The 24,913-nt window shown below is 40.5% G+C and overlaps 3 protein-coding genes across 4 annotated transcripts; 1 reads left to right on the top strand and 2 right to left on the bottom strand.

Annotated features, from left to right (window-relative positions):
• Positions 1-18,207: 18,207 nt before the first annotated feature.
• LOC121594074 lies at positions 18,208-21,289 on the bottom strand. The gene is made up of 3 exons (XM_041916998.1): positions 19,325-21,289; positions 19,070-19,243; positions 18,208-18,658 (listed from the first exon to the last, which is right to left on the bottom strand). The coding sequence occupies exons 1-3, from the start codon at positions 19,343-19,345 to the stop codon at positions 18,524-18,526; spliced, it is 330 nt and encodes a 109-aa protein (XP_041772932.1). The 5' UTR covers positions 19,346-21,289; the 3' UTR covers positions 18,208-18,523.
• A 691-nt stretch (positions 21,290-21,980) lies between these two features.
• LOC121594076 lies at positions 21,981-24,133 on the top strand. The gene is made up of 4 exons (XM_041917001.1): positions 21,981-22,317; positions 22,448-22,590; positions 23,553-23,638; positions 23,704-24,133. The coding sequence occupies exons 2-4, from the start codon at positions 22,561-22,563 to the stop codon at positions 23,819-23,821; spliced, it is 234 nt and encodes a 77-aa protein (XP_041772935.1). The 5' UTR covers positions 21,981-22,317; positions 22,448-22,560; the 3' UTR covers positions 23,822-24,133.
• LOC121594075 (U6 snRNA-associated Sm-like protein LSm6) lies at positions 23,662-24,897 on the bottom strand. Of its 2 annotated transcripts, none has more exons than XM_041916999.1 (4): positions 24,789-24,897; positions 24,406-24,503; positions 24,122-24,324; positions 23,662-24,043 (listed from the first exon to the last, which is right to left on the bottom strand). In XM_041916999.1, the coding sequence occupies exons 2-3, from the start codon at positions 24,494-24,496 to the stop codon at positions 24,176-24,178; spliced, it is 240 nt and encodes a 79-aa protein (XP_041772933.1). In that variant the 5' UTR covers positions 24,497-24,503; positions 24,789-24,897; the 3' UTR covers positions 23,662-24,043; positions 24,122-24,175. The 2 variants fall into 2 exon arrangements, with proteins under 2 accessions (XP_041772933.1, XP_041772934.1); XM_041917000.1 differs by having other exon boundaries at positions 24,406-24,523; positions 24,789-24,889.
• Positions 24,898-24,913: the final 16 nt, after the last annotated feature.

Below are 24,913 nucleotides of genomic sequence, written 5' to 3' on the forward strand. Positions count from 1 at the left end.
CAGGGATACCCTAGCCTGGCAGGGAGTTGTCTTTAATAAGCGCGTATTACAGCATGCGGCAAGTGCACTCGAAAATTCAATTACGCGGATTTAATTAAAGCTTCTTGGGTCGCATTCGTGTGCATGTGGGTTTTTTCACCAGTAAATGTTTTGGTTTTATTTCATTGCCTTAGTTGGTTGGCAGGTTTTGCAGTTTCTGCTTTTTTATGTCAACCGTATTGGCGGAGTTAATCTAGACGAGATTACACGCTGGGATTACAATATTGTCATGTGCTTGTGTGCACGCTTGCTGTAGGATTCCGATTTAAATAATCATCAGCACAGCATTCACAATCATGCTTCGAGAGAAGGTTTTTGAGAATAGTTACATCATATTTGCATACTTCTTTACCAGTGAACAGAATTGCAATTGTAAGAATGGGAAAAAGCTGTTTTAATATCGGTATCTCATTTCAGATGTGTGTTCAGATCTCAATTTATTTTTAAAATGTTATATTTTTATACAATTTTATTTATATATTTATTTATTTATTTACCAACATATGTGTCTTGCACTCTTGAAGCTGTGACAAATAAGTACTTAAAACCCATCGTACACCTAAATCCTAAATTATTCCCCTAACATCTCCCTTGATCAAGTGTCGCCATAATTGAAGATTAATAAAATGTTTTCTTTAAATACGTTGGTCTTTAAATTAAAATCAAAATGATGGGACCATGTATTGAATTGCCTTGTCATAGCTAGTAACGGTTCGTTATATCCATATAAGTTACGCCTGTTCTCTCCGACAAGTAAGTTACGAGAGCGAAGAGGTCTCGATGGCGCGTAGATATTGATCTTCTCTAGTAAATAAGGGACGTCTAATTCGTGTTTTAATATTTTGGCTACAAACACACATTGGTTAACCTTAAAACGGTGTTCGAGCGTCTGTAGGCCAAGCAGAAGGCAACGCGAGCAATAATTTGGCATGGTTGTAAGTCCTCTGAATTGGTCGCATTTTAAAGCAAGTCTTGTAAACTTCCGTTGTATTGCCTCTATTCTGTTAACCATCAATTCCGGAACCAAAGAATTGAGCAATACTCTACGCACGAGCGCACAAGACCAGTAAACAAGGACATAAGACATCATTACATTCACGGAATTGTCGAAACGGATTTTTTTCCGTTTTGAAACATAAGCTTTAGTGATTGACCTACCACAGAACATAACAGAAACATGTTTCATCCTTTCGAATCAAGCTATAAGGATAGTTTTGTCCCGCTTCGATAAAACAAATATAAAATCTTCATATATGCCTTATCCCTGTTGCAAACATTATGTTCCTGGACGATATTTCACATTTCTAGTACCACATAACTAGTAGTAGAAAGTACCCTTGACTCTACTTAAGCCTTGACTCTATATATTTTTATATTCTGAAGGATTTAAGTGACAGCTCATATGAATCGCACAAAAAAAAACATATAAACCACGACCTAATCTGAAAATTCAGAAAATGGTTTGGAGTTTGAGATATGTTTACATAAAATTCTCCATCATGTCAAGATAACTTAACACGCTTAAATGCAAAAGTACAACATATAAATACATATTTAAAACCTTATTCCACAACTGGCAATCGTTTCTAATAATGTATTGTAATAAAAAATTATAATAAAGACTATTAAACACGTAAGACATTTCCTTTACGGGGTCAGGGTTTATCCATAACAGACGACCATTGAATGTTAATGTGTTAATATTTCAATATGTGAACTCACCTTTCTTACGACTGAACTCACCTGCAAAAACAAACGCTTGATCATATGTTCGTCTGTTTTACAATGTTATCAGTCTAAAAAAACTCAGTATGTATGGTAGAACGGCAATAAATACTCATCATTTCACGGTAAATTTAACATAACGGTAAAATTTCCCATGTACTCATACGATTCGTTGCTTCAGCATTCGGACACGATCAAGAGTCCTTTGACTTGTCTTATGATCTGATCTTATGAGCTGCTACAAATTTAAACCTAATATTAAGAGTAAGTTATTATTGAAAAAAATAAACGACTGGGTTTATTCAATTTTCATTATATTTGATCGCGCAAATCCCTACGTTGTGGTATATTTTTAAGAAAACCAGAACACGCTTTCACAATTTTACATACTTTATTTAACGCGCGCTGTCGAGAGCCGTTTCTCCTTCGTGGTCGGTTACAAGAATGAATATCATTATGGCAGCTTATTCCCGCGATCTAATTCCCTACCAATACACACAAAAACAGCACCTGTCAATCGTTTCGTTTATCGGTGAAACGCATATGCAAATAAAGCATGTGAAATATTTCACTCGGAACTATGGGCATTTAAAAACATGAAACGTAAACAATATTTATGTTACATCTTTTGCTAATATTTTGGATTGTAGGTTTTTTCCCAATTTTGGACTTGTAACCAAAATTTTATTAAGCATTCTATTCATATTTGCACCAACATTTAAAAGCAAATGTTTGCCATTAAAAATCCCATCTTATAGTGTATTCATACACGCACATGTCCCACCAAGGCAAGCTTATTTGTCCACTGAAGCCAATTTACTTCGGCTATACAAACATAATGCACTCACAATTGCCCGGACCAACGTCATGAGAAAATTCATCGCCTGCAAACACCCAACCAACTAACAATGTTTCCTACCACCCACAATCCTCAAAGTATCCCTACAACAATCAACAAATCGAATAAAAATGATTTTCCCATTATTAGCTTGTGATGTGTCCCCCTACATCCAACGTGTACCTTTTGCCCGTCCAGTGCTAATCGGGTGTGTCGACCACCCCTTTTCTCCCATTAAAGTTGGGTGTGAAAACTGGTTATTGCTGAGATTGGTGTGGTGCAGCAGCACGCTCATTGCTCCTCTAGTTGTTAATTGTATCGTTCATCCGAAAGGGATGCAGCTTGCAGCTAATGTGTACATTTCCCATAGCGAGGACGTTTCTTTCAACACCACCACCACACCGTGTACACCGTAAAGCAAGCAATGGGATTAGGGCCAATTTGTTGCTACTGATTTCCGAGTAAATATGCCAGAATTTCTAATTGTGTCGGCAGGCGACAGGCAATAAACAAACCGTACCGTTAGCACGATATCGCCCTCGAAGTGGCCAACAATTCTAGAAATGTACTGTTGACCACATTAGGATATTTCCTTTCTAACAGCTGCTGGCAACTGCCAAGCAACGGCCAAACGCCAAACGTGCATGTATTGTTGTGGAATATAACCGTATGTGGTCCCAGTGCCCAACATTATCGCAACACGATCGAGAAATGCAAAAATGCTAATTCCCAGGTGAATCTTTTCACACATCTATTTTTTTCCAAGAGCTCCTTTCTTTTCCCACACACCACTACCAATTTGCTGGAAAGGGCCTTCTTTGCCGCATACACGAACAATGGCAACAAAAAACCAACAACAAGTCTCAAGTGGTTTCACAGCTTGTTTAATGCTCTTTTTCTGTTATTGTGTTCATCACAACAAATGCGGCAGATTCATTTCGCCGCCCGAACAAAGGGCGTCAAACTAAATTGACCATACAGCAGCAGCAGCAGCACCGGTCAAGACAAAACCATCGCCAAATCCTCACATGAGCTCCTTTGCAGCAACGCCGTGTGTCTCCACATTTGTCTTTGCCGCCGTCGTCTTCGGTCGCGCCAAGAACAATTCCGCTGTGCCAAAACTGGTTCATACATCCTTTTTGAGGGATTAGCGTGGCCATGTGTGCTGGGTGCGGGCAGATTGCATTCACCCAACAAAGTACACACCGATGCGTATCTATTACTGTGAACCCGGGAGAACTCCAAGAATTCGTTACAATGGCTGTGAAAATCAAGCACCTATCACGACGGGGATACAAAAGAGTGGTAGTAGACAGACCGAAACACAGTAGGATAGCTCTGGAGGGAAAAGAAAACAGATCATAATCTAGAGCAGATCCGTAGGCTAGCAGATTAGGGAAATCCTTTAACATAACAGCATAAACATTACGCTTGTCGTCAGTGGGTACTAGGACGGTGTACATGAACTATTTTAACAGACTACTTCTGGTGTACTGCAATTATAGCGAGCTGTTCAGGTGGTAGTTCAATACTAACGATCAATTCCAGATCATGGCTCGCAATTAGAATTAGTGTTTGAATATTTCGATAATGCTCACCGGAGTGAGAAATTTCCAGCCGGATCAGCGGAATATGAGTATTCAAAACAGAGAGCCAACGGCAAACCGACTACAACAAACCCACAAAACCTAACCTACCTAATCAACCTAATCCTCCTGCCGGTGCGTGTGGTGACGGTGATGGTGGTGCTCCTGTCCGTTAAGCTTAACCGGACGACGACAATGCACACTATTTGCAAACATAATGCTTTGTTTTCATTGTGTGTCTCGCATGGCACCGGGGCTTTACTCTCGACGAAAACGACGAAAACGACACATAAAATCGGATGCGAGAAAGTGCAGCACCGTGTGCTTGCCCCGAATGCGTCTTACGTGCCCGTGTGTGTCTACATGAGCAATGTTTTCCTTACGGTAAAGGGATATGTTTTCTTAGGATTGCCCGTGCAGGAATGTTCCCGTCCGATGGTGCTTCTCATTCGTACATTGCGGTTGGCCCACACCGAGGCCAACTAAGGCAAGCGGCCTCCTACTTTGGTGGTGTGGTAGCTTGCGGTTGTGTAAAATGAAATGTGAGCTGTGGAAAATGGTAACACCAATAATGATGCACATGTAAATGCTCTCCCTGCAGCACACGTATGCTGCAAGCAGCTGCCCAAGGAGCTTTTGTATTAGCTTGCAAGCCGTTTGATGTATCAGGTTCGCAGCGATTGATAGGGCAAACGACGCTGCACGTGGAGATTATGAGATTGCATTTTCACAATTGCTTGAAATATGATTCACAAATGGTCACATACCTATAAAAACTGATTTTATTCCACACATGTAAAGTTCGAAAAGGTGAAGTATGTGACAGAGGATTCTTATTGCTGTTGAGTGGGTTTGACTATATGTGACTGATTGGTGTACCCTTTCACACATCATAACAGTTCCAGGGCATTCAATAATTGAGCCTATGTCAATGATGTTTTTATGTAGTACGGCTTTACGACTTTACAACGAGACTTTCCCGTTGATATTGTTTGAGGGAATAATTATTGTGTTTTTAAGGCATTTTGCGAGTTCTAGTATTGCCATACCCACTTGCTACGTGACAAGTAAACTTTACGACTAACAATACTAATGTTTGATGTTTGAAAATGACAGTTTGACAGTTTATGTGACTAATCAATTTGAGCCAAGGATTATATAATACAAAATAAATAGATTTTTTGCTAATATTTTTGAATCGATTAAATGCCAGAATATCTCATTTCTCTACCAGACTCGCTTAAACGAATGGTTAAACGTAAAAACATACTAAATTTAACCAAATATACCTGCTTATAGAATGTATTTTTGCTACCTAAAATACGTGATATTTGGCTTACGCGAATATTGGTGCTTTGCGGATACCTCGGGAACGCAACATCTGCGTATCTCGGCAAAAGACTGAATTTATATTGCTAATTTATTTTTTTCCCATTTTTTCTTTCATTTATCATTATTATGGGAAAGCTCCTGATTTTATTTTGGGCTTCTTTTTCAAAACGCATCATAAGTTTTGTAATTAAAAACGTCGTTCAATGGTTCCAATTGAAACATGATTAATTTGTTAGTTACTATAAATAATTGCGTAAATATATATATTTCTATCTATTAAATACTTTGTTAAGTGAACCGTTACTAACCGTTAAGTTGAACTGACTTCAATAACATATTCACGTTGTTTGTAAGTTGTTTAAAATATCCTCCTTGTCGTAGCAGTGCATGAACCGCACAATTGAACAAATAATCTTTAAAAAAAGATATTAGTATTTTGCGTGACAATATTCCAATTTTAAAATTTGTTAATCATGCACTTATTTGATTGGAGAAATATACTGAATATTTCATGTATTGTATAAAAATTAAAAGTAGGCCGCCATAAAAAGTCAAAAAAGTTCTATGTAGTCACTGCTGTATATCACCTTTTTCTCACTGATATAGACACTTTTTCGATCAATTCAATCAAACGAGGAGTTAAATCTTCATCCAAATAAAGTGTAATCGTCCTGAAACGGTCCTCACGCTCCCAACAATTTTGCTCGGGTCTCAGTCGGTTGAATAGAAAATTAACAGAGAAAATTTTCAATTGTCTCCCCACCGGCCACACTCGTGCATACTTGACACTAGCTTAGGGCATCCGCGTGCTCCGAGCTGTACCGACCAACAAAACATGCCAGCCAACCTAAATCCTTGCCACTCCATCAAACACTTGCGGCAAAAAAGGTTGCGATGGTCCCTCTGATCTCACGACCCTGCCTGTTTTAATGCGCTGTCCTACCACCGTTCTCACTTCCCGGCGGGAGTGACAATCAAATGACGCAAAGCTGATACGCTCGTCGGCACTCTTTGGATGCCCCCGTAATGAATGCAGTCAAGGACTCGCGCTCCACCACGCGCCGTACACAAAGTAACGAAATAAAGAGCCTGTAAATGGTAAATCCTCTTGAACTTTTCCACTCTCTCGCTCGTTTTGCAGCATCTTGATCTCCATCCAGCAGGTAGCATTCTGTTGCCCCTCGTATTCCCGTCTGGTTGGGTGCGGAAAGGGGCAAAGTGGAAGAAAACTTTTTACATCCTTCTTATGGTTTTGTTGCTTCGGGAAAGCGATTCGATGAAGGTGAAGCAAAGCACCACCCAGCCTAAGGATCGGTCGGCAACGCAAAGCAAAGTTTTTCCGCCCACCGCTAAGGAACGGCACGGGAAAAACAACCCGTCGAACTCGGAATCGTTAATGTGTTGGCACATTCTGAAGAGCGAGCATGGAAAAAATCACACGAAAACGGGAGAAAGGAGGTAAAAAGGAATCCAATATCAAACGTCACAATCCATGCTGGGTAGGATCATGGGCAGGGGTAAAAAATCTGTAAAGCAATGAATTAAAAATTGCATTCAAACCGATCCTATACACCTTGCACATTAATGGCTAAGAGCAGTCGGCACTTCTTTTATTTTGTTGTACATTGAATTCGCGACAACGCAATGGTACAAGCAAACACACCAAGTAATGTTGCGCGGCAGGGCGGAGGCTTAAAATGTTGCCTCGAACACTTCAGCTAGTCCGTGAAGTGGAAATTCACAAACAAATAACGCTTAATGGAAGTAGTGGCAGATTGCTAGGTGGTTCAATGCAGAACACCTTCAATGGAGTGACACTAACAAACTGTTGACCTCAAATCAAGCAATACTACCCTACAGCAGCAGCTAGCTTTTTCTGGTCGGTGCTTCAAGGCTGGTTAGAGAAAAGGTACATTTTACAAATAAATGTTAAAAGAATATCATTCGTTGAGACTTCATAAAATTTCAGGACGAATGGTTTAGAACAGGACGAAACCGTAAGTAGACATCATCGACATAATATCTTAAATGAGAAGAGACTGTAATTTATATTTTATTCATATGTGATTGTAAATTTGGAAAGTGTAACCATTAATAATCTCCATCATTGACAGGTGACAAGTAGATGGTTCAAATGAATACAATGACAATGGATGAATGCTGGGCCCAAAATGGATGATGAAAATTCGTCTACGTGAATCTGTTGCAAACTGGGGATATTTTTTTCCTAGTGTGTAAGCTAACATCATCCGTACATAAAACTTACTTTATTAGAGGTGAAACAGATAATATTCGTTAATAAAGTCTATATTGTACTATAACTTGATATTTTATAATGATTTAGCTTTTAGCACTAATAAGGGAATAAATATATCATATTTACATATTTGATATGAATTTTTAAATGTATATCTAAAAAAATCATCAAAATATAATATGAGGACAGCCACTTGCTTATTACACATATTAAAATTCAAAATTATTCTTACCAAATTATCCAGATACACATGTTATTCCGCTCAATTATTTCAATTTAAACACTTTTCAACCTTCAATAATTGTAGTTTTTATATGCAGCAGTTAAAAGCAACATCTCGTTTATCCGTTCGTTCTAATATAAAAATCGCATAGCTGAATCGGGCAATAATGTTGCTTCCTGCAGACAAAACATGCATTTATGCTTTAGCGATTTCATATAACTTTTTAAAATGTTGAATATAACAATGTTTTAACAATAATTCTTGTATATGTTACACTGTTTTCCGAGTCAGTGTCTAATGTGAACGGTATTATTCAACAATCGCGCGAAGTTTTTTAAACAGCCCAGCTGTCACAAATAATAACAGCTGTTGAAAAACATATTGAATGTTTTAAATAATGTTGCTCACATTGAAAACTGAGCCGGAAAACAGTGTATAACTATTACAAAAAGGTATGAATTATTATGAAGTACAATTTACACCAAAAAACAATCATCTTAATATAACGAGCACAAATTAGTGTAACGTTCTATTCTAGTTGCAAAATAAACCAGCATTTAATCTTTTCTCCATGTTTCACATTGAATTATATTATTAAATATGCCTCTAAAAGGATATGTAAATCTTCCTTAGAATCGTTCAGTGCTTATACTAGATTTTAGCCATATCCGTTTAATTGTCATTATGACAGAAAAATTCTGCACCAAAGTTCAATAAACCCAGCAATTAGTTATTATGCTAGACTTGCTCAATTTTGTGAAAAATAAATGAAACCCAAAAAAAAGTTAAGCTAAAGATATGAATCGTTAAGTATATATATAGAAGATAAAGAATTAATGGAACTTGTGTATCAAACCATCGCCAAGTTTTTACGAAATAATTTGCAAAAAATAAAATGCAACGAAATAAAAACGTCAGAAATTGCAAAGAAAAAGCCAACCATGATTTATTTTTAAACTTTACTCTAAAACTTAAGCTTCCTATTCTTTTGAAATTAAAAAAAGAAAATTAAAATTGTTGCAATACGTAAAATATACAAATATTTTAAAGAGCTCCAGTAGATTATTAAATGACCTTAAATAACAATGGCTTAAAAAACCCACTAAATTTGCATTACTAACATTCACTGGGGTCATTCATTGTGCTTGAAATAAATTCTACTTTTCATTCAACTACGACCTGATAGCGATTCCATCAACCTGGTAAGTACGTGTATGCTAATATCTTACACAACTGTCATTAAATTACTGCTGCCTATAAATTGGTTTCTGATCCGTCCGGTAAACAATTCGCTCTCCCTTTCAGACGATCCCCCAACCCTGAAGGGTTAGTATTGGCTTCCCCTCTCACTCTCCAACAACCAAAGCATAACTAGCAGGATGAATGTCAAATTTCGATTCATTTATTTGCAAAGAATTGCGGGGATCACAATCTTTAGAATAAATGTTCTCCCAAGGTAAAGACTACGAAACCGGGACGGGATGGGTGGACCCGATACCACCGCCAGCTTCAAGATGGAGATTAAAGGAAAATAATCGAATTCAAAAGACTGCTTCTACTCTATTCAGCTTTTACAACGACCCGAAACTGTAACCTTCTTGTAGTAAAGATTTGCCCCGGCACAACGGCGACAGGTTAATCCTCGGCGCTTATTGGAATAACGATTTTATTTCACGTGACAGTCGCAGCTTCCGCAGTGATTATCCACGCGGGGTCTGATCGGGAAGAGCCTGGAGGGGACGTCCCGGAAATAGAAGGTGTAGAAAATCTTTATTTTATTAAAAATTTTCACCTCTCCTTACAGACTGGGATCTGAAACGAGGCCGAGTGGCCCTGGCACGGTTTATTCAGCGCTATGTCAATCGAAGTTACGCTTTTGAAAGCAATTCAACGGTAAGATGGAACTAGCAAAGGGAGCAGAAATCTGGAAGATAAAGTACAAAAAAGTCCACCAAGAAAACAGCAAAAGCGTAAGTAAGCGTTTGGGAGGATGGATTTCACCCATCTTATGAAGTTGCATATCCGCTTCCCCCATCTTGCTATTCCTTGAGGTGAAGCAAAGCTTTTAAGGTTCATTTCACTCAATTTTGAATTTTTATTTGACTTCACCCAATATGTATCCTTTGCGATTGGGATTGGGTTGGCTTGCGGGCGTTCCATCGTGCTGCTTCGGCATTGCCGCACCAACGCAAGCACACAGACAGATCCTTCGGGGCAGATCAATTGGCGGTAGAAAAAGACCCATGGATACAGTGCTGGTAGAAAATAGAAGTGAAACAATTTCTTATACCTAGTTTTAAAAACAATGAATCCTTCTCTATTACCATTCTTTAAATGATTATGTTCCTCTTTACGGTTATTTTAACGATTTCTTTAAGACTTTTAACGCATTTTTAATTCAATGGGCGATTTGATTCGAGACTTTTTTCCCTCAAATAAATATTGCTGTAATATAAAAAAAAGTAGTAGAAATACTTGAACCTGATAAAATAAAAGTTATAAACATTTCAAACCGATTCAACACAAAATGCAATTACTTTACGAACCACACTGTACGCTACCATTCCCAGCTTAGTACATTCCACAGCAAGAACGGTTGAAGCAGAAAAGAAAACTCAATTCCCTTCAATATATTCGATTTCTCTCCGTAGCGCTCTTCCTCCTTTTTCCTCTCATACTATTCCTTCGTGACCCGACGTCTGTACAGGGAAAACATTATTAAATTTCCAATAATGTACAGCCGTGTTGAGTGAATTGACTTCAATCTGCTCAAACACATACTGAAGAAAGCGTACAAGATGCAGCATACTGCACAGGTACTGGTACGAACAGAGCCCCCAACAGAGCGAGAGTGTGGTTGAAGCGTGGTTTGTAAAGCGCTTTTCCCGTCCTGTTACAATCCATACCATACGGTACGGGCGGCAGTGTTTTCCGATATTCAGTACTAAAACCCGCAATATATACCGCTTACAGGGACAATATTTTTGCTCACCATTTAGCTACAAAAGCGGCTCATCGTAAGCTGACGGGGAAATCCGGTTCATCGTGTGCACGTATATGCACAATTTAATAAAACATTATTCATTCCATGAACAAAATTCCTTCGCCCGAAGTGCTCTGTTTCCCATTACAGGGTTCATACTAACAACACCAATCAAGGTGCCCTGAAGAACGAAAAAGCTGCGCGCTGGCAGGATGGTAGTGTGTAATTGAAATTGTTACACTTTCATTTCATTTATGGCTCGACGGTATCTGCATAAGTGTCGGTATGTGTACTGCGACAGAAAGCCTTTGATGAAGAAAAATATGTCAATTGTTTTGAATTTCATATCGTCGGGCGTCTTCATTAAATTAGATTCAACTCGTGTCTGTAAACGATGTCAGTAATTGTTCACAACTTTCATTTGCTCGAATTATTGTTGCACATGAAAATGCTTGGATGGTTTTTGGAGCTACGCCTAAATATGAATTCTTCTCAGAGCAATCTTCTTGGGAAGGTGTTAGCATGTTGTGTTTTATTAGGCATACGCTCAAGATGATGATATGACTTTTACATGATATTGCACAGCTAATTGTGCCTTTGGGTATTATTCGTATGAAATTATGTCGAACTTCATGCTTGCTGCTCGGAGAATTTAAGTGGCAAAGGAATTGGCTAGTAAAGGTTTAAAACTTAACAAGAAATTAGACTAAAATTTTGAATTATTACTCTTCAAATACTTTACCTTTTCGCAGAATCATGAAAAACGTAAGGAAATGCATAATTGTTATACAAAGGGCAAAACAGTGGAAAGCATAATCTACAAGAAAGAAAACAAAGTTACTGACGATTTTATTTGTATATTGACGATTGGTTTGATCATTAGCACTTGAGTAACTACATTCGGCAAAGGCCATGATGTGGCTCAATACAGATTCAATATTCGTGTTTTAAACAATTTTTGGGCCGGTCTGGTGGTACAGTCGACAACTCGTTCTACTTAACAACACGCCCGCCATGGGTTCAAACGAATGGACTTACGGCACGTCACTGAAAGCCAAGCCCAGTAGTGGTACACGTAGGTCTTGACCGACAACTTTTTGAACAATTGTTTGAAAAAATGGTTTGAACAACTATTGTTTGAACACTTTTCAAACAGGAGAGTTTGTAAATGTTATTAGCAATGCTTAACAAACTAGTATTACTAAACTCTACAATTCAAGTTTTATAGATCCCAGCAACTATATGTGTAGTTGTTCCAGTTCACTTTCACTTGTGCATTAACATTTTTTATGTTTGTTTTTAGGCTCAAATAATTTGAAGTTTTTTTTTCAAGTTTGAAACAAACAAGCGCAACACAACTTCATTTCATATTGATAATGCTATTTACCACCAGCAACTCTCACTTTCAGCCGTGCTTATAAGCCCCACCGCAAGCTCCCATCCCTCCATTCGAGTGCTACAAATAGCTATGACTGCGCCAGCCATTGAACCGACCATGATTGTTATTTATCTCATTTTATTCACACAATAGTACACCTACAATCTGCCTGCTTCATTCCGCCTGTCCGCTGGTGCTTTGAAATGGATATGTTTTTGACGTTTGCCCTGCACGTCAGACAAGCTGCAGAAAACGTGTACGAGCACGGGAAGCAAAGCGGAGTTACCCCGGGTGTGCAACTATAGTTTGCTGGAGCTGGGACGGCTCTTTTTTGTGCAAAGCAGCATCAGTAGCAGCAGCAGCAGCAGCAGCAACAACAAAAGGGTACAACCATCATCCTAGTGCATGCGATGTCCTGCTGATTTTCCATTATTTTTTATTATTATCATCAGTTGGTTAATTGAAAAACTTTTCACCGGCAGGGTATGCTGTACGATGGGCGATTGGTGTGGTGCCAAGGAATCGTACACTTGTTTGAGTAACTCCGAACGGGCTTCACCGGATGCAGCTCCACATACACACGCATTCGGTGACTAACACATCGGTATTATTGGTGGTTTAATAAGCCGGTTAGTTCTTAAAACCACCACCAACGTCGTAATTATTCACATCCAGCAATCAAATCGGCTTGCGGAACAGGTGCAAAGAGAAGTGGCACGCGCATCAAATTATGTTGTGTGTGTCAGGAAAACAAATTGCACAGAGAGATGGAGGGAGAGAGAGAGAGAGAGAGAGAGAGAGAGAGAGAGAGAGAGGCAAGTTTATCGGCATAATAATTGTTCCATCGCAAATCACACACAAACACATACACATCATTAAGAAGAAAAAGAATATACACATCAAGCCCTCTGAAAAATGGCATCTAAATTAAACCACATCATCTTTATGGTCCATAATTCCAGGACGACTGCAGCGGGAAGATTGCTGCTAAATGTCAACCGTTTTTCGCGTAACACAGAAGAAGACGGTCTCCTTCTTTCTTCCTCCCTGCAGCAGGGTCGGGGTTGTATATCATCCCACGGCCTGGCATCGATATCACCAGTAGTAATAGCAGGTCTTCCCTTCGGGGACGCCTTTGTCGGAGTCGTCATCCTTCGCGTCATTCGCATAATAACTTAAGCAATTTAATTTCTTTTGTTCTCTCTCTCTCCCCCCCCTCCACTCGAACTCCAAGCCGGCCCATCACCGGCCCCTCCCGGTAGGGCCTACCAGACAAAACACAGCCCAGCACGGGTCAAACAGCCACATTCACAATGTCAACCGAGGAAAGGACAAAGTAGGAAGACACCCCATACCAAAGCGGACAGAATCAAAAGGGAAACATCCCTCCTTCCGCCCCAACCTACGATGGGAAGACAATTTTTCACATTTTCTTTTCATGTCGGCACATCCGGCCGCTTGCATGTGGAGATCAAGTGGTAGAGAGGTGGCAGGAAAAAAACCTGTCCAAAGAATCGCATCGTCCTTCTTTTGTCGTGTCTCCGACGAAGGACCTGAATCGCGTCCGCCCGCAAAGATCTTTGTTTTTCGCACCGAGCGGGCCAGGCTGCGGAAGGAACCCAATTGACGGTGCAGTCATGCGGGAAAGGGTCCTTACAACGGTAACGGAACCACCACCCCACTCTCCTCCTCCCTGTCTCGAGATGGGACATAAAACCGTCATCCGTCCCGCACGCTCCACCGGGGAAATGTTTCATTTTCATTTATTTATTGACCCATGGGCCTTCCATCTCCCTCCCTCCCACCGGGCTGGCAGGGGAGCAGGGTGACGCAAGTGGAGCAATGGCAATTACACGCTAACCTTTGGTCCGATTTTCCTGATGAGGTTATTTATGAGTTTTTATCTACCCACCCCTGTCGAGAGGAAAAGGGGCGACCTGAACGAAACGGGAAGCTGTTGAAATTTGCCCTCATTTTACACTCAATTTTTCCTCAAAAGTTATTAATTTCTACCGCTGGCTGCTGGCTGCACTCCCTCATTTCTGCCCAGCCACAACTTTGCGTGACAGTTTCAGTCGGTTTAGCACTGAAGCAGTGCTTCAGCCATCCGGCCATCCAGCGGCTGGTTTCCTCCCACGGAACCGAACGGAAACGCTTTGTTGGTACAGATTGCCATTTTACAGAACACTTACCTGCTGCGATGGTACAGGATGTGTTTTGGCACGGTGAGTGGAGCCCAATGCCAGCTACTTACCTTTTGCTGGGTGGTGCATGGGTGGATTCGGCATGGATGTACACATACATTCCTGCATAGTTTCACCGTGAATTAGTTGCAAGTCCTTTGTAATGGATTTCAATTAGTGTTCTAGCAATCATCTGTACTAGTTGACAGGTTTGCAATTTTCCGCCTTTGAATAGAGCGTAGCTTCTCGGCCGTGGGTGGATATTACCGAGCAGGCAGGGTGGTTGAAGGGAGCTAAGCATTTTGACCTGTTTTGCATGCTTTACTAGTTACAGCAGCAAACTTAATTACAAATCATAAATGTAGCCCCTATGCACATTACATGTTCTCTAATCCCACACATGAGAGAAGTAGGTAGGCAGAATGAATGGATAAACTAAGCTATCTTGAAATCTATAACGTGTCCTACCAGTTTTGTGTTTTAAATTAATTATTAAAGAGCTCACGCCATATACGCTTCTAAACATTTGATATTGTATTATCTGCTCTAACGCATTGCTTTAAATTTTATTTGAATGATGTATACTCTAATACTCCAATGCATTTTATTTTCTTATTTAATTGGCGATGCGTAGTGCTAGTATACAAATGATAAATTCAGTCATTCGTTTCATTCAAATTAAACGACTAAGATTATTTCTTTTTTTTTCAAATTCTTAAAACTATGTTCCAAAATTATTATGTTGCTAAATACAATCAAATCCTCATATGACTATTTACATTGCAAACACTTGTAATGATCATTTCATCCTAATAACGCAATCTTAAAGAAGTATGTTCATTTCAGCCTGTGGATCAAGAGTGTAATTCTTTATATTGATGGTACAGTCTGCTTCCGAGTTTTTGCGTTCCCGAGGCATTCCGCCTAACTTGTATATCCGTGTAAGTCGAATTTCACGTTTTTCAGCCCTAATATTTTGCATAACGAGTATTTTTGATTAAATTACCCGATTGATTAGTAATTGTATACATTCCAACATTTATTTAATACAATTCGTGCAGCAAATTGTGATGTTTTTGACAAAATTTTTAGAACAGGAACATTTCAAATCAACACGAATTAAGACTTAAAAAAGTGAATTAACGCATTTTCTTTCGATTTTATAGGAAAAACATAATGAAAGTCATAAATAATAAATTTTAACAATTTTTGAAAATCCTTCTGTGAAAACATTACCGCATTTAGATACCTTAAATTCATGGAGCGTTTTTTTCAAAGACACAATAGTTTTTGAGTATCAACATTCCAACACTGATACAACGTAGAGGCGAAAGAACTCCGTTGGAGCCAAAGCCTCTATAAACTGTACAAACAACAACTAACTGATACAACGTCTCGTTCTTCCAAATGTATGTTTTCGCAATATCTTAGGATGATTTTCTTCGCCATAAGATAAATAACAACGCGAACGTCACTTCTAAAACATTTTGACAAAGACTTGACATTCTTCCGATAAACGATTGTTACACCTTCAATAAACAGTCGTTAAACGCTTTATATAAACTTTTTTGTAATAACTTGTGCAGGTAACTTTTACGTTAAAATGAGTTCATCAAATTGATACCAATCAAAACTAAAAAGACACCACCAGTAAAAAATACAAAAAAATGAGAAAAATGAAGTCAAATTATTTTTCACCAGGCTGGGCCGGGCCGCAGTTAAAACAGCATTAGAACAAAAAGTCTTTTTGATATTAAAAACATACCCGTTCCCCACAATTTTAGAGACAACTCGGTTTTCTGTGTGAACCGTTCAAGGCGCAACTTCTTCTTCTTCTTCTTTTGACTCAACAACCGTTGTCGGTCAAGGCCTGCCTGTACCTCTTGTGGGCTTGGCTTTCAGTGACTAATTGTTTTTCCCTCATAGCAGGATAGTCAGTCCTACTACGTATGACGGCACGGTCCATTGGGGCTTCAACCCATGACTGGCATGTTGTTAAGTCGTACGAGTTGACGTCTGTACCACGAGACCTTCTCATCAAGGCGCAACATACCGTATAAATCGTAAGAAACTTATTGATGTGCGCCATACATATTGTAAAACTCCTGAAAGTATGCAAACCGCTCAACCGATACAGTAAGTAACAAGAAATAAGCTATACAGATCAAAAAGTGTTACAAAATCAACCCGTATAATTTTCAGATTTATTTAAACCAATTTATAGGAATACAATTCTACTTACTATATTTAGCCTTACAGAAGTTCTGGCTACTTTTTACCAGAATAAAACAAGCCTTTCGATTTGAATATAGACCGACATTAACCCGTTTAGACCGTTTAATGTTATGGGCGCTGCTAAATGGTCCCTAACACTTTTTTCTATTAACGATCGAATTAATTTACCGCTGCAAAAGGTGCACTAACGGCACCATCCAAAACTTTGCCAATCTTTCAAATATTAAGCCCCTGATTGGCCTTTTCCCGTCTTTCTCCCCGACTTTTCACAAGACCCAGCGCATTTTCACTCTCCACTCGTCACACATTTTATACCCGCACTCTCGGTTTAACGGGAAAAGCAAACAGAAAATAAAATTAATTATTCTATAAAATAAAACAGCACGGAATGTTTTCTCTTTTTACAACCGCCAAACAAAACCCCTCAAACCGACCGAGGACGGGGCCCGCTGGCCTTTGATCCTTGCGCGTTGCGTATCCTCCCCATCCACCCCAGTGGGTGCCTCCCATCGAAAAGCGCAAATGATTGGTGTGTGTGTGTGTGTGTGTGTGTGTGGTGTGTGTGTGTGTGTGTGTGTGTGTGTGTGTGTGTGTGTGTGTGTGTGTGTGTGTGTGTGTGTGTGTGGAATTTATTTAGTTTTCGGGAATGAAATTTTAAGCTACCGAAATTATCGTTTCCACGATTACTCGAACCTCGAGCCCGAGTGTAGCTCGGCTATAACTTTTCCGCACTCTCACTCTTGTCTGCGTTGCCACCATATTCTACCCTTGTGGTCACTGACTTGCAAGCACTGAAAACCGGGTCCCAAAACGGGCACGAAAGTGGAAGAGAAACCCTTTTCTGGCATCTTCTTGACGCTCCTGTATTGGGTGCTTCTAGCGGATGCTTATGTTCTCTGTCGGCGTGTCATTTTTTAAACTTTCTCCCGATCTGTTTGATTGCGCTGGTGGCCAGCTTCCGGTGGGGCGAGGACCCGCTCCGGTGCGGCGTAACCTCGTGGCGGCAAGCGTGCTGAAAGACGATAAGGTAGAATTTAATTAAAATTTGTTTTAGCTCTCCACTGTTTACCGTTGGTTGGCTTTTGCACCTCAGCACGGTCGCCGATGGGCTGGGAAGTTTCGGGCAAAATGGTGGGCGAGATGAGCAAATGAGACGCAGTGCCGCAGCTCAGCGCAAGGACCTGGGTTTGTTAAATTTAAAATTAACTTAATGCTTCACTTGAATTCCGATTAACTGCTACAGCCGTATGCGGGCAGAGCATTTGTTCCTGTGTCCGTGTTTCCGCAGAGAAAGATGGCGTAGCGCTCTTCATTAACACGTGGTAAGCTTCGTAGTATATACGCAAAGTACTTTTCTTTCTCATTATAACTTGAAAGATGTATCGAATACTTTTGAAAAAAAAAACGAATTTTTTTATTAACTATTAACTTGCACAATCATTTTCGCATTGTGCATTTGCACTTCTGTTTAAAACAGAGTTACGGCAAAGCTCCTAAAATCAATGCTTTGTTTTACTATAACAATAAGTAGCCCTGTTCCATGTTTAGGCTCTTTAGGCTCTATATACCACAAAAACTGTCACAAACCAATGATTCGAATGGCCTTGTTGCACTTTTCCACAACAGTCTGTAAAATCCACGGGATGCTCGAACTGGTCACAACCAAAAACGGCGATATCGTCGGCCGTCCTTCACTGGTAATTGAATTTAGTTTTTTACATTCGCGTTAAAGCGAGTTCTAACCCTATGGCTGCAGATAGTTAAGGCCCTGCAGATGTCCCTCGTCGCGCTGCCTTTGAAACGCGAGCCGTTCGTGATGTTTCCCGTCAATGCCAAGACCGAGCCGTTCGATCACCTTTTCGCCACGGTAGCCATGCAGCTGAAAGGGAAGGTAAATTAAAAGATGAAAAATTAGATTGGACGGATTTAATTGAATGGAAGCTAAGTTTGAAAAGAAATTCAATGTTTGATTATGTTTCAGATCTATTTTACTCTCTGTTTTGCTCTCGCTCTTTTCATAGTTGTAAAGCTTGCCGAGATTGTGATTAGCCATTGGAGCAATGCACAAAGTAATAACTTCACATAACTTATTACACGCATGCTCAAATCTAATTACCTCGTACCTCGTGCCAGTTCAACAACACACGTTGCGCAACGTACGCATCCATCCACAAAACGTGAATAATCGTTAAGCAACATAACCAGATTCATTTCGCTCTTACCAGTCCATGCCATTTGCAGGTTAAATTCACCACCTAAGTACAATCTTATCTTTCACTCATATACGAACCTCATAGTAAAGCTCTCTGCGCTTTTTGCTTATCTCCGGATCGAAGTCGTACTCCTCCGTCTTGTGAATCAGCGGTATACCAGCAACATTGTTTTGGATGAAGTCGGTCAACAGCCGTACCACGGTGGCCTCAACACGATGCTCCACCGAAGCCAACAAAACAATAAGACACATCTGTACAAGCAAATTCATATAAGATCACTTTATCAGAGCTCTCCATTTCAGATAGTGATATTGAATTTATGTTACACTTACAGCGATCGCCAATTTGGTCATGATTTTGCCTTAACTTAGCTAAGCGCCAACACGAACGGGACCACGCTAAACCATACACACAGAACATACGACTCGTACTGCCACCTGAGCAGTTTCTGACGATCGTTTACCCCCCTTTTTTGAGTCTTAGTGCACTCGGTGCACTCCCACTCAGTGCTCAGTGGAGGCAACTCGAGGAGGGATTGGAAAACTTCACCTGCAGACACTAAGCTCCACTCACCTGCGTTTTGTTCTGGCGTGGCGTGGTGCAACCGAAACCGGTCGAAGCGATTGGTAACTTCAGCCGTCGCCGATAGATCGTTTTCCCACACAACGATCGCGCCCAACGACGAGGAAAAAAACTTGCCGCTACACTACCCTTACGAAATGAAGGGCACACAAAGCACACGAGGAAATTCCTCACGCTGTGTTTTCCTCAAAATAGCTCTTCTGCACACGCGCCCGAGTGGGAATAGCACATGCGGAACTGCCCTTACAGACGTGTATACAGGGAAAGAAAACTGGCGAAGAAATGAACACGGGCGAACTGCACCACGCTACGGTTCGGTTGATTGTGGGGCGCAAGCGATTAAATCATCCGCCGAGTGGTCCGTAACACGCAGGGGAGAAGACAACAGTGCGGTTGAAAAGCGCCGCAACACAACACAACAAAGATGATGTGCTATAAAGCGAACCGAAATCTACACGCGCCGGACCGTTCGCCGAAAGCTGTGCGATGCCTTTTTTGGGCACCCCGATGACCCACAGTCAGCGAGATGGAAACGATCGTCGTAGAGTGTTTGGCCCAATTTTTCGCCCCGTGAAGGAAATAACATTAATGCTGGAACGGTGTATGATTTGGATAAAGTAGTGCCATTTTAGCGACTTTTAGCACGTCTTAATGATTGGATGTGATTTAAACACTTTCTGTAAATCTACATATAACATTCATAAATAAAAGATAATTCATAAAACCCATTGTAAATGTACCCAACCCCATGTCTATGCTGATTTACAGTTTATTTCTATGATTAATTCAAACGTGTTGTGTGCCACTTGACAGCTTTAATAAAACAACACAACAAATTAGGACAGCATACATTGAAATCTAATCACTTACATCCATCCAATTGCCTTTCAAATTGAGATGATGCAATTTGGCCCCGGTCCCTGAACCGACCCACGATCGATCTTGCGTGTGATCTGTGTCACGAGCACACCCTTCGGCAAGAAACGCTTCACACTTCCTAAAACTCAACGGCTCACAGACACACAAGCAAGCAAACAGCAGAGGTCAGTGGTTTGCGTTTAATGATGCGTATGATTTTTTTATTTACCCACCAAAGAAGAAGGAAACACACACTACTCTTACCGAAAGGTCGTCTTAAATCGACTAAGACGAGGCACGATAAAGACGTTTGATTGCTTTCAAATAGGATGCCCAGCACAACATGGGGGTAATGATTTTATTTAGCAATCTTTCTTATTTATCAAGTGGAATGACATTATTTCCTTTCGCTTCGAGCCGTACGTAAGTGTCCTCAAAAAGCAATTTAATTTGGAGGCTTTAAATTCGCATTCAGAAGACTTAATTACCTTGGCGTATAGTAAAAAAAAATAAAACACTTGAATGCTTCACCTTCAGTTGCTTCTTGGAACAGCCTCCAAAAAGCAGTCTAGTACAAGAAAGGCAATCTCATCTCCACAGAGAAGTCGCTGACGATCACAAGAACCGGCCTGCGCAAAACACAAGCGTAATCTACCTGCCTAGTACGAAGGGATAGCACGCATTTTTTTTTCCTCATCTCAACAAACCATGCTGCGACTCAATTGAAAGCATGCACTTCAGTTCACCATGACAACAGCGTGCGCACAGGGGTTCGTCGCCTATACTCGTGAGCAACTCTTTCGTAGCGCTTAACATTGCGCTGATCAGTGCGCGCGCGTGTGCGTTGACGCACCAACACCAAGCGCACTGTACGCACTGTGTCACTGTGGCTGGTATCGTTGCATGTGTAAAAAGTGCAATTGCACTTTTTCCTTCATTCATTGATAGAATAAGATGAAGCTGAAATGGCCGTTACTTACTTACACTCTCGAAACGGGGCTGTTTCGTTGGTATGCAGCAGCCGAAGACGAATCGTGAAACAAGCACACACACATACACAGCGCTACGAAAGGTGTACGGATAGTTCGTCGATAGCTTCGTGTAGTACGGCGCTGTAGCAACAATTCCTACTTTCACTTTCCACCACTCCCTGCAGCACACCCCGTCCTGGTGCTTGATAACATTTTACCGATGTGGTTGTTGTTGTTGCTGATCGTCACGATCGCCAATACCAGCTTCCGCTATGCTGGTTGTGTATTGTTTTGTACCAGCAAATGAAAAGGAATGCAATTCATTGGAAATTAAATAATTAACAATAATGATAATACTTAATTTAATATTTTATATAGTTTGTGTAAAAAGTTGTATTATTTTATAAATATTGTTTTAATTCATTTTCATAAAAAATATAAATACGGAAAGCATAGAATTTTCCAAACGTATACAATTAAACATTATACAAATATAGTTTATAAAAAAAATTATAAAAAATCAATTGTTTCTTTGGTGGATCAATTAAACAAAACCCACATTCTTCACCATTGCGCACGACCGCATCGCCCAAGAAACGAACCGCTCGTTTATTCGTTCCTCCCACCCCACCCGATCAAGAAAAGAGACAAGGGTGGTAAAAACCGAAAGTACCGACCCGAGGCCACTGGTGGACCTCCACCACAACCTGCCACCGTATGCACGGTCCGAGTCCGACCAGCCTCGGGCTGCCATCGGGTGCCTCAAGATGATCAGCGCCAATCTCAGTTTCTGGTGGGAAGTCTACCGAGTCGGAGGTTGTCTGTCGGAGTAAGACGTTGGCGCAAACGTACACACACGCATATAAGCGTTTCGTAAACAGCGGACGATAAAAAAAAACTGTTGACCTACCTTGGTGAGTGATTCAGTGCGGGGAGTGCGAGAAGTGTGAAGGTTGCCCCAAAAGATGCTGAAGCGCCTTCCAAAACACGATCACCGATCGGCCAGACGACTAATGATGAGTAACATTTTTTTCTCAATTTCAGACCGAAATCGTACATTGAACCGAGCTGGTGAAAAACAGCGGAAAATAACTGTTTTGCACCTGACCTGCCGGTGATTTTGGAAAATATTTCCGCGCAAAAAAAAACATCCAAAGATGCATAAGTGTGCTGCATTGTGTTTTACGGTACGTTGCGGGAAAAAAGGAGAAATTAACGAACCGTACAGTCTCCAACGCAGTTTGAACTGGGTCCCGGGAAAGTGTTACACGCCCTGTGCGGTTTGTGAGCGTTCCAGCCAGGTGTAAGCAGGTTGTAGAAAGTGACCGAATATTCCAGAACGGGGACAGTGCGGGCAATCAGTAAAAATACCGAAAGGCCCCTGAGGACGCCCGTTGAATAACAATAACGTGTGGTGCGCTTTTGACTTTGAGGATCTTTTGATCGTCTGCGGTTCGTGTGGTGTACCTGCCGTGCTGCACGTTTGCAGATTTCCTTGAGCCAAGTTACCATGGTGGTGGGGACCAACGAACAACCACAACAACAACGATGGCGATGGTTGCCTCCACTGTTGCATAACCGTGTATAAAGTGTGTTCGAGGGGCGGTGGTTTGACTTGCTTGCGTCTTGTTGCGTACAGACAGCATTTGAATGTGTGTGATGTGCATGGTGTTTGTTTTTTGTGACCTTTAAGCTGTAGTAAATGGTTGTGTAAAATGTAGGGAGCTATCGATTAATTATCACAGTTAACTCGAATAAGCTCAGAATATTCCGAATTTGTTCAAGAAAAGTTCATAAGACAAAATTACTGTTGTTCACTGTGTAAAGTAAGAACATTTCAAATTTTCTTTTCTTTGTTTCCTGAACAACATTTGTTTTTCACTTATTTTTTTATAATAAAGTATTTATGATTACTGTTAACATTTTGGACAATTCCTATGACACATTCATTAGTCTGTATAGTATTGAATGAACAATGGCCCATCTATAAGCTCTAAGGAAGGGCAGAACAAGCACACACACAAATGTAGGGCAAACTTATTTAGTATTTGACCTTTACACATTTAATTAGTCTGCTTAACTGTCTTACCAGTTTAAGTTGGTTTTGTACAAAAAAAAACTAAGATATCAGTATACTGTTATTTTGCAGATTCTGGCCCTGGTGCTGGTAGTCCTGTTGCCAAGCGCAGAGTCCACCCTGCAGCCAAAAGCTCCCAATTTTCAGTATTTTGAAAGGTAAAAATTGTACTCTTTCACTCTTAAAATATAAAATACACTAAATTCTATTCTCCTCTTTACAGGCCAAAATACAGATACCCCTACTACGATGAAAATGGAAAGGGCAAGCTGCTATACGGGTACGGTGGACCGGAGCTCTATCAATACAAAAGCTTCTCGCCTTTGGACGGCATTCATTGAGTCGTACGGTTCAGCGTTACGTTAAAAGCGTGAACCTGAAAAGAATGGAGAACTACCCGAAGGCTTTACCATGAAGCGCCCAGAACATCATGTTTCTGAATACAGCTTCGCACTAGTCCGCGACTGTTTCGAATCTAATGGTGGGGTTCTCCACATTACTTTCAGTTAGGTGTGGTAGTGGTGGTGATCAACCACTACTACAATCCATTTTTAATTCGTAAACTTGTACATGGAGATAAGAACATAGGAGTTTGTGTTAAGAAACGGATATAAGTTGTTACCAAATAAACAGAAACTTACTTTTTAAGAAAATGTTTTGCTTTTTATTCTTTACCATTGTTCGCTTTTCATCTTTTACACTCTTCTCTTCTGCGTGGAAATGTAGAGTACATTGTTGCCGCGGATGAACGCATCGCCGTACTTGTTTTTCAGCTGTCCATTTACGTACTCTTCCGTCTGGTCCAGGGCAATGTTCATGTAGCCGTCCAAACAGGCAAGCACTCCTGTGCAGAAAACAAAACAATGGCTTAATTAGAAAGCTTCCAACAGAACGAGAATTACTAGGTATCAACCTCTGCACTTACCTCTGTAATCGACGCCACTATTGAGCTTAACGACCACGGGTCGGCCGTGAATTTGGTTGATGAATTGCGACAGCGCTTCCTTGCGGGACATTGTGAATCTGAAACAATCGAACACCAGCTTAAGAGTGATAGCAGCTACAGTGTTGTTTCAAAACTACAATTCATATGTAGCATATAAGCACAAATTATGCATAAAGGACATAAAGACTGATTTTGTCCAAAAGATTGCAGGTTTCATGATTCCACGCTACAAGAAACACGGTAACAAGACACCGGAACCAGGTACAGAGCGAGTTTGAACAATTGTTTCAGATTTTTAGGTGTCCCCGGTATAAGGTGTACAATTGTGTTATTATATACTAATTGTATTGCGTTCAATTTACCTTAAATAAGACAATTTTACGATAATCCTTTTATTTTTCCGGCTCGAGGCGCGTTCTTCTAGCTTTTTGTAAACAATGCCAAGAAACAGATTGACATATCGTTTGACATTTGCTTGACGCGCGAT

The sequence above is a fragment of the Anopheles merus genome, chromosome 2L, assembly GCF_017562075.2.
Source record: "Anopheles merus strain MAF chromosome 2L, AmerM5.1, whole genome shotgun sequence".
Lineage (NCBI taxonomy): Eukaryota > Metazoa > Arthropoda > Insecta > Diptera > Culicidae > Anopheles > Anopheles merus.

Bases quoted from the DNA above. Each gene is read 5' to 3' on its own strand.
- LOC121594074 (XM_041916998.1), bottom strand. From the start codon at position 19,345: ATGACCAAATTGGCGATCGCT. The intron at 19,244-19,324 runs GTAAGTGTAACA...TTGCTTGTACAG, and splicing joins TGACCAAATTGGCGATCGCT to ATGTGTCTTATTGTTTTGTT. The intron at 18,659-19,069 runs GTTCGTATATGA...CTTCCCTTTCAG, and splicing joins GCAGAGAGCTTTACTATGAG to CTGCATGGCTACCGTGGCGA.
- LOC121594075 (XM_041916999.1), bottom strand. From the start codon at position 24,496: ATGTCCCGCAAGGAAGCGCTGTCGCAATTCATCAACCAAATTCACGGC. The intron at 24,325-24,405 runs GTAAGTGCAGAG...TTTTCTGCACAG, and splicing joins TAGTGGCGTCGATTACAGAG to GAGTGCTTGCCTGTTTGGAC.
- LOC121594076 (XM_041917001.1), top strand. From the start codon at position 22,561: ATGCATAAGTGTGCTGCATTGTGTTTTACG. The intron at 22,591-23,552 runs GTACGTTGCGGG...GTTATTTTGCAG, and splicing joins GTGCTGCATTGTGTTTTACG to ATTCTGGCCCTGGTGCTGGT. The intron at 23,639-23,703 runs GTAAAAATTGTA...TCCTCTTTACAG, and splicing joins AATTTTCAGTATTTTGAAAG to GCCAAAATACAGATACCCCT.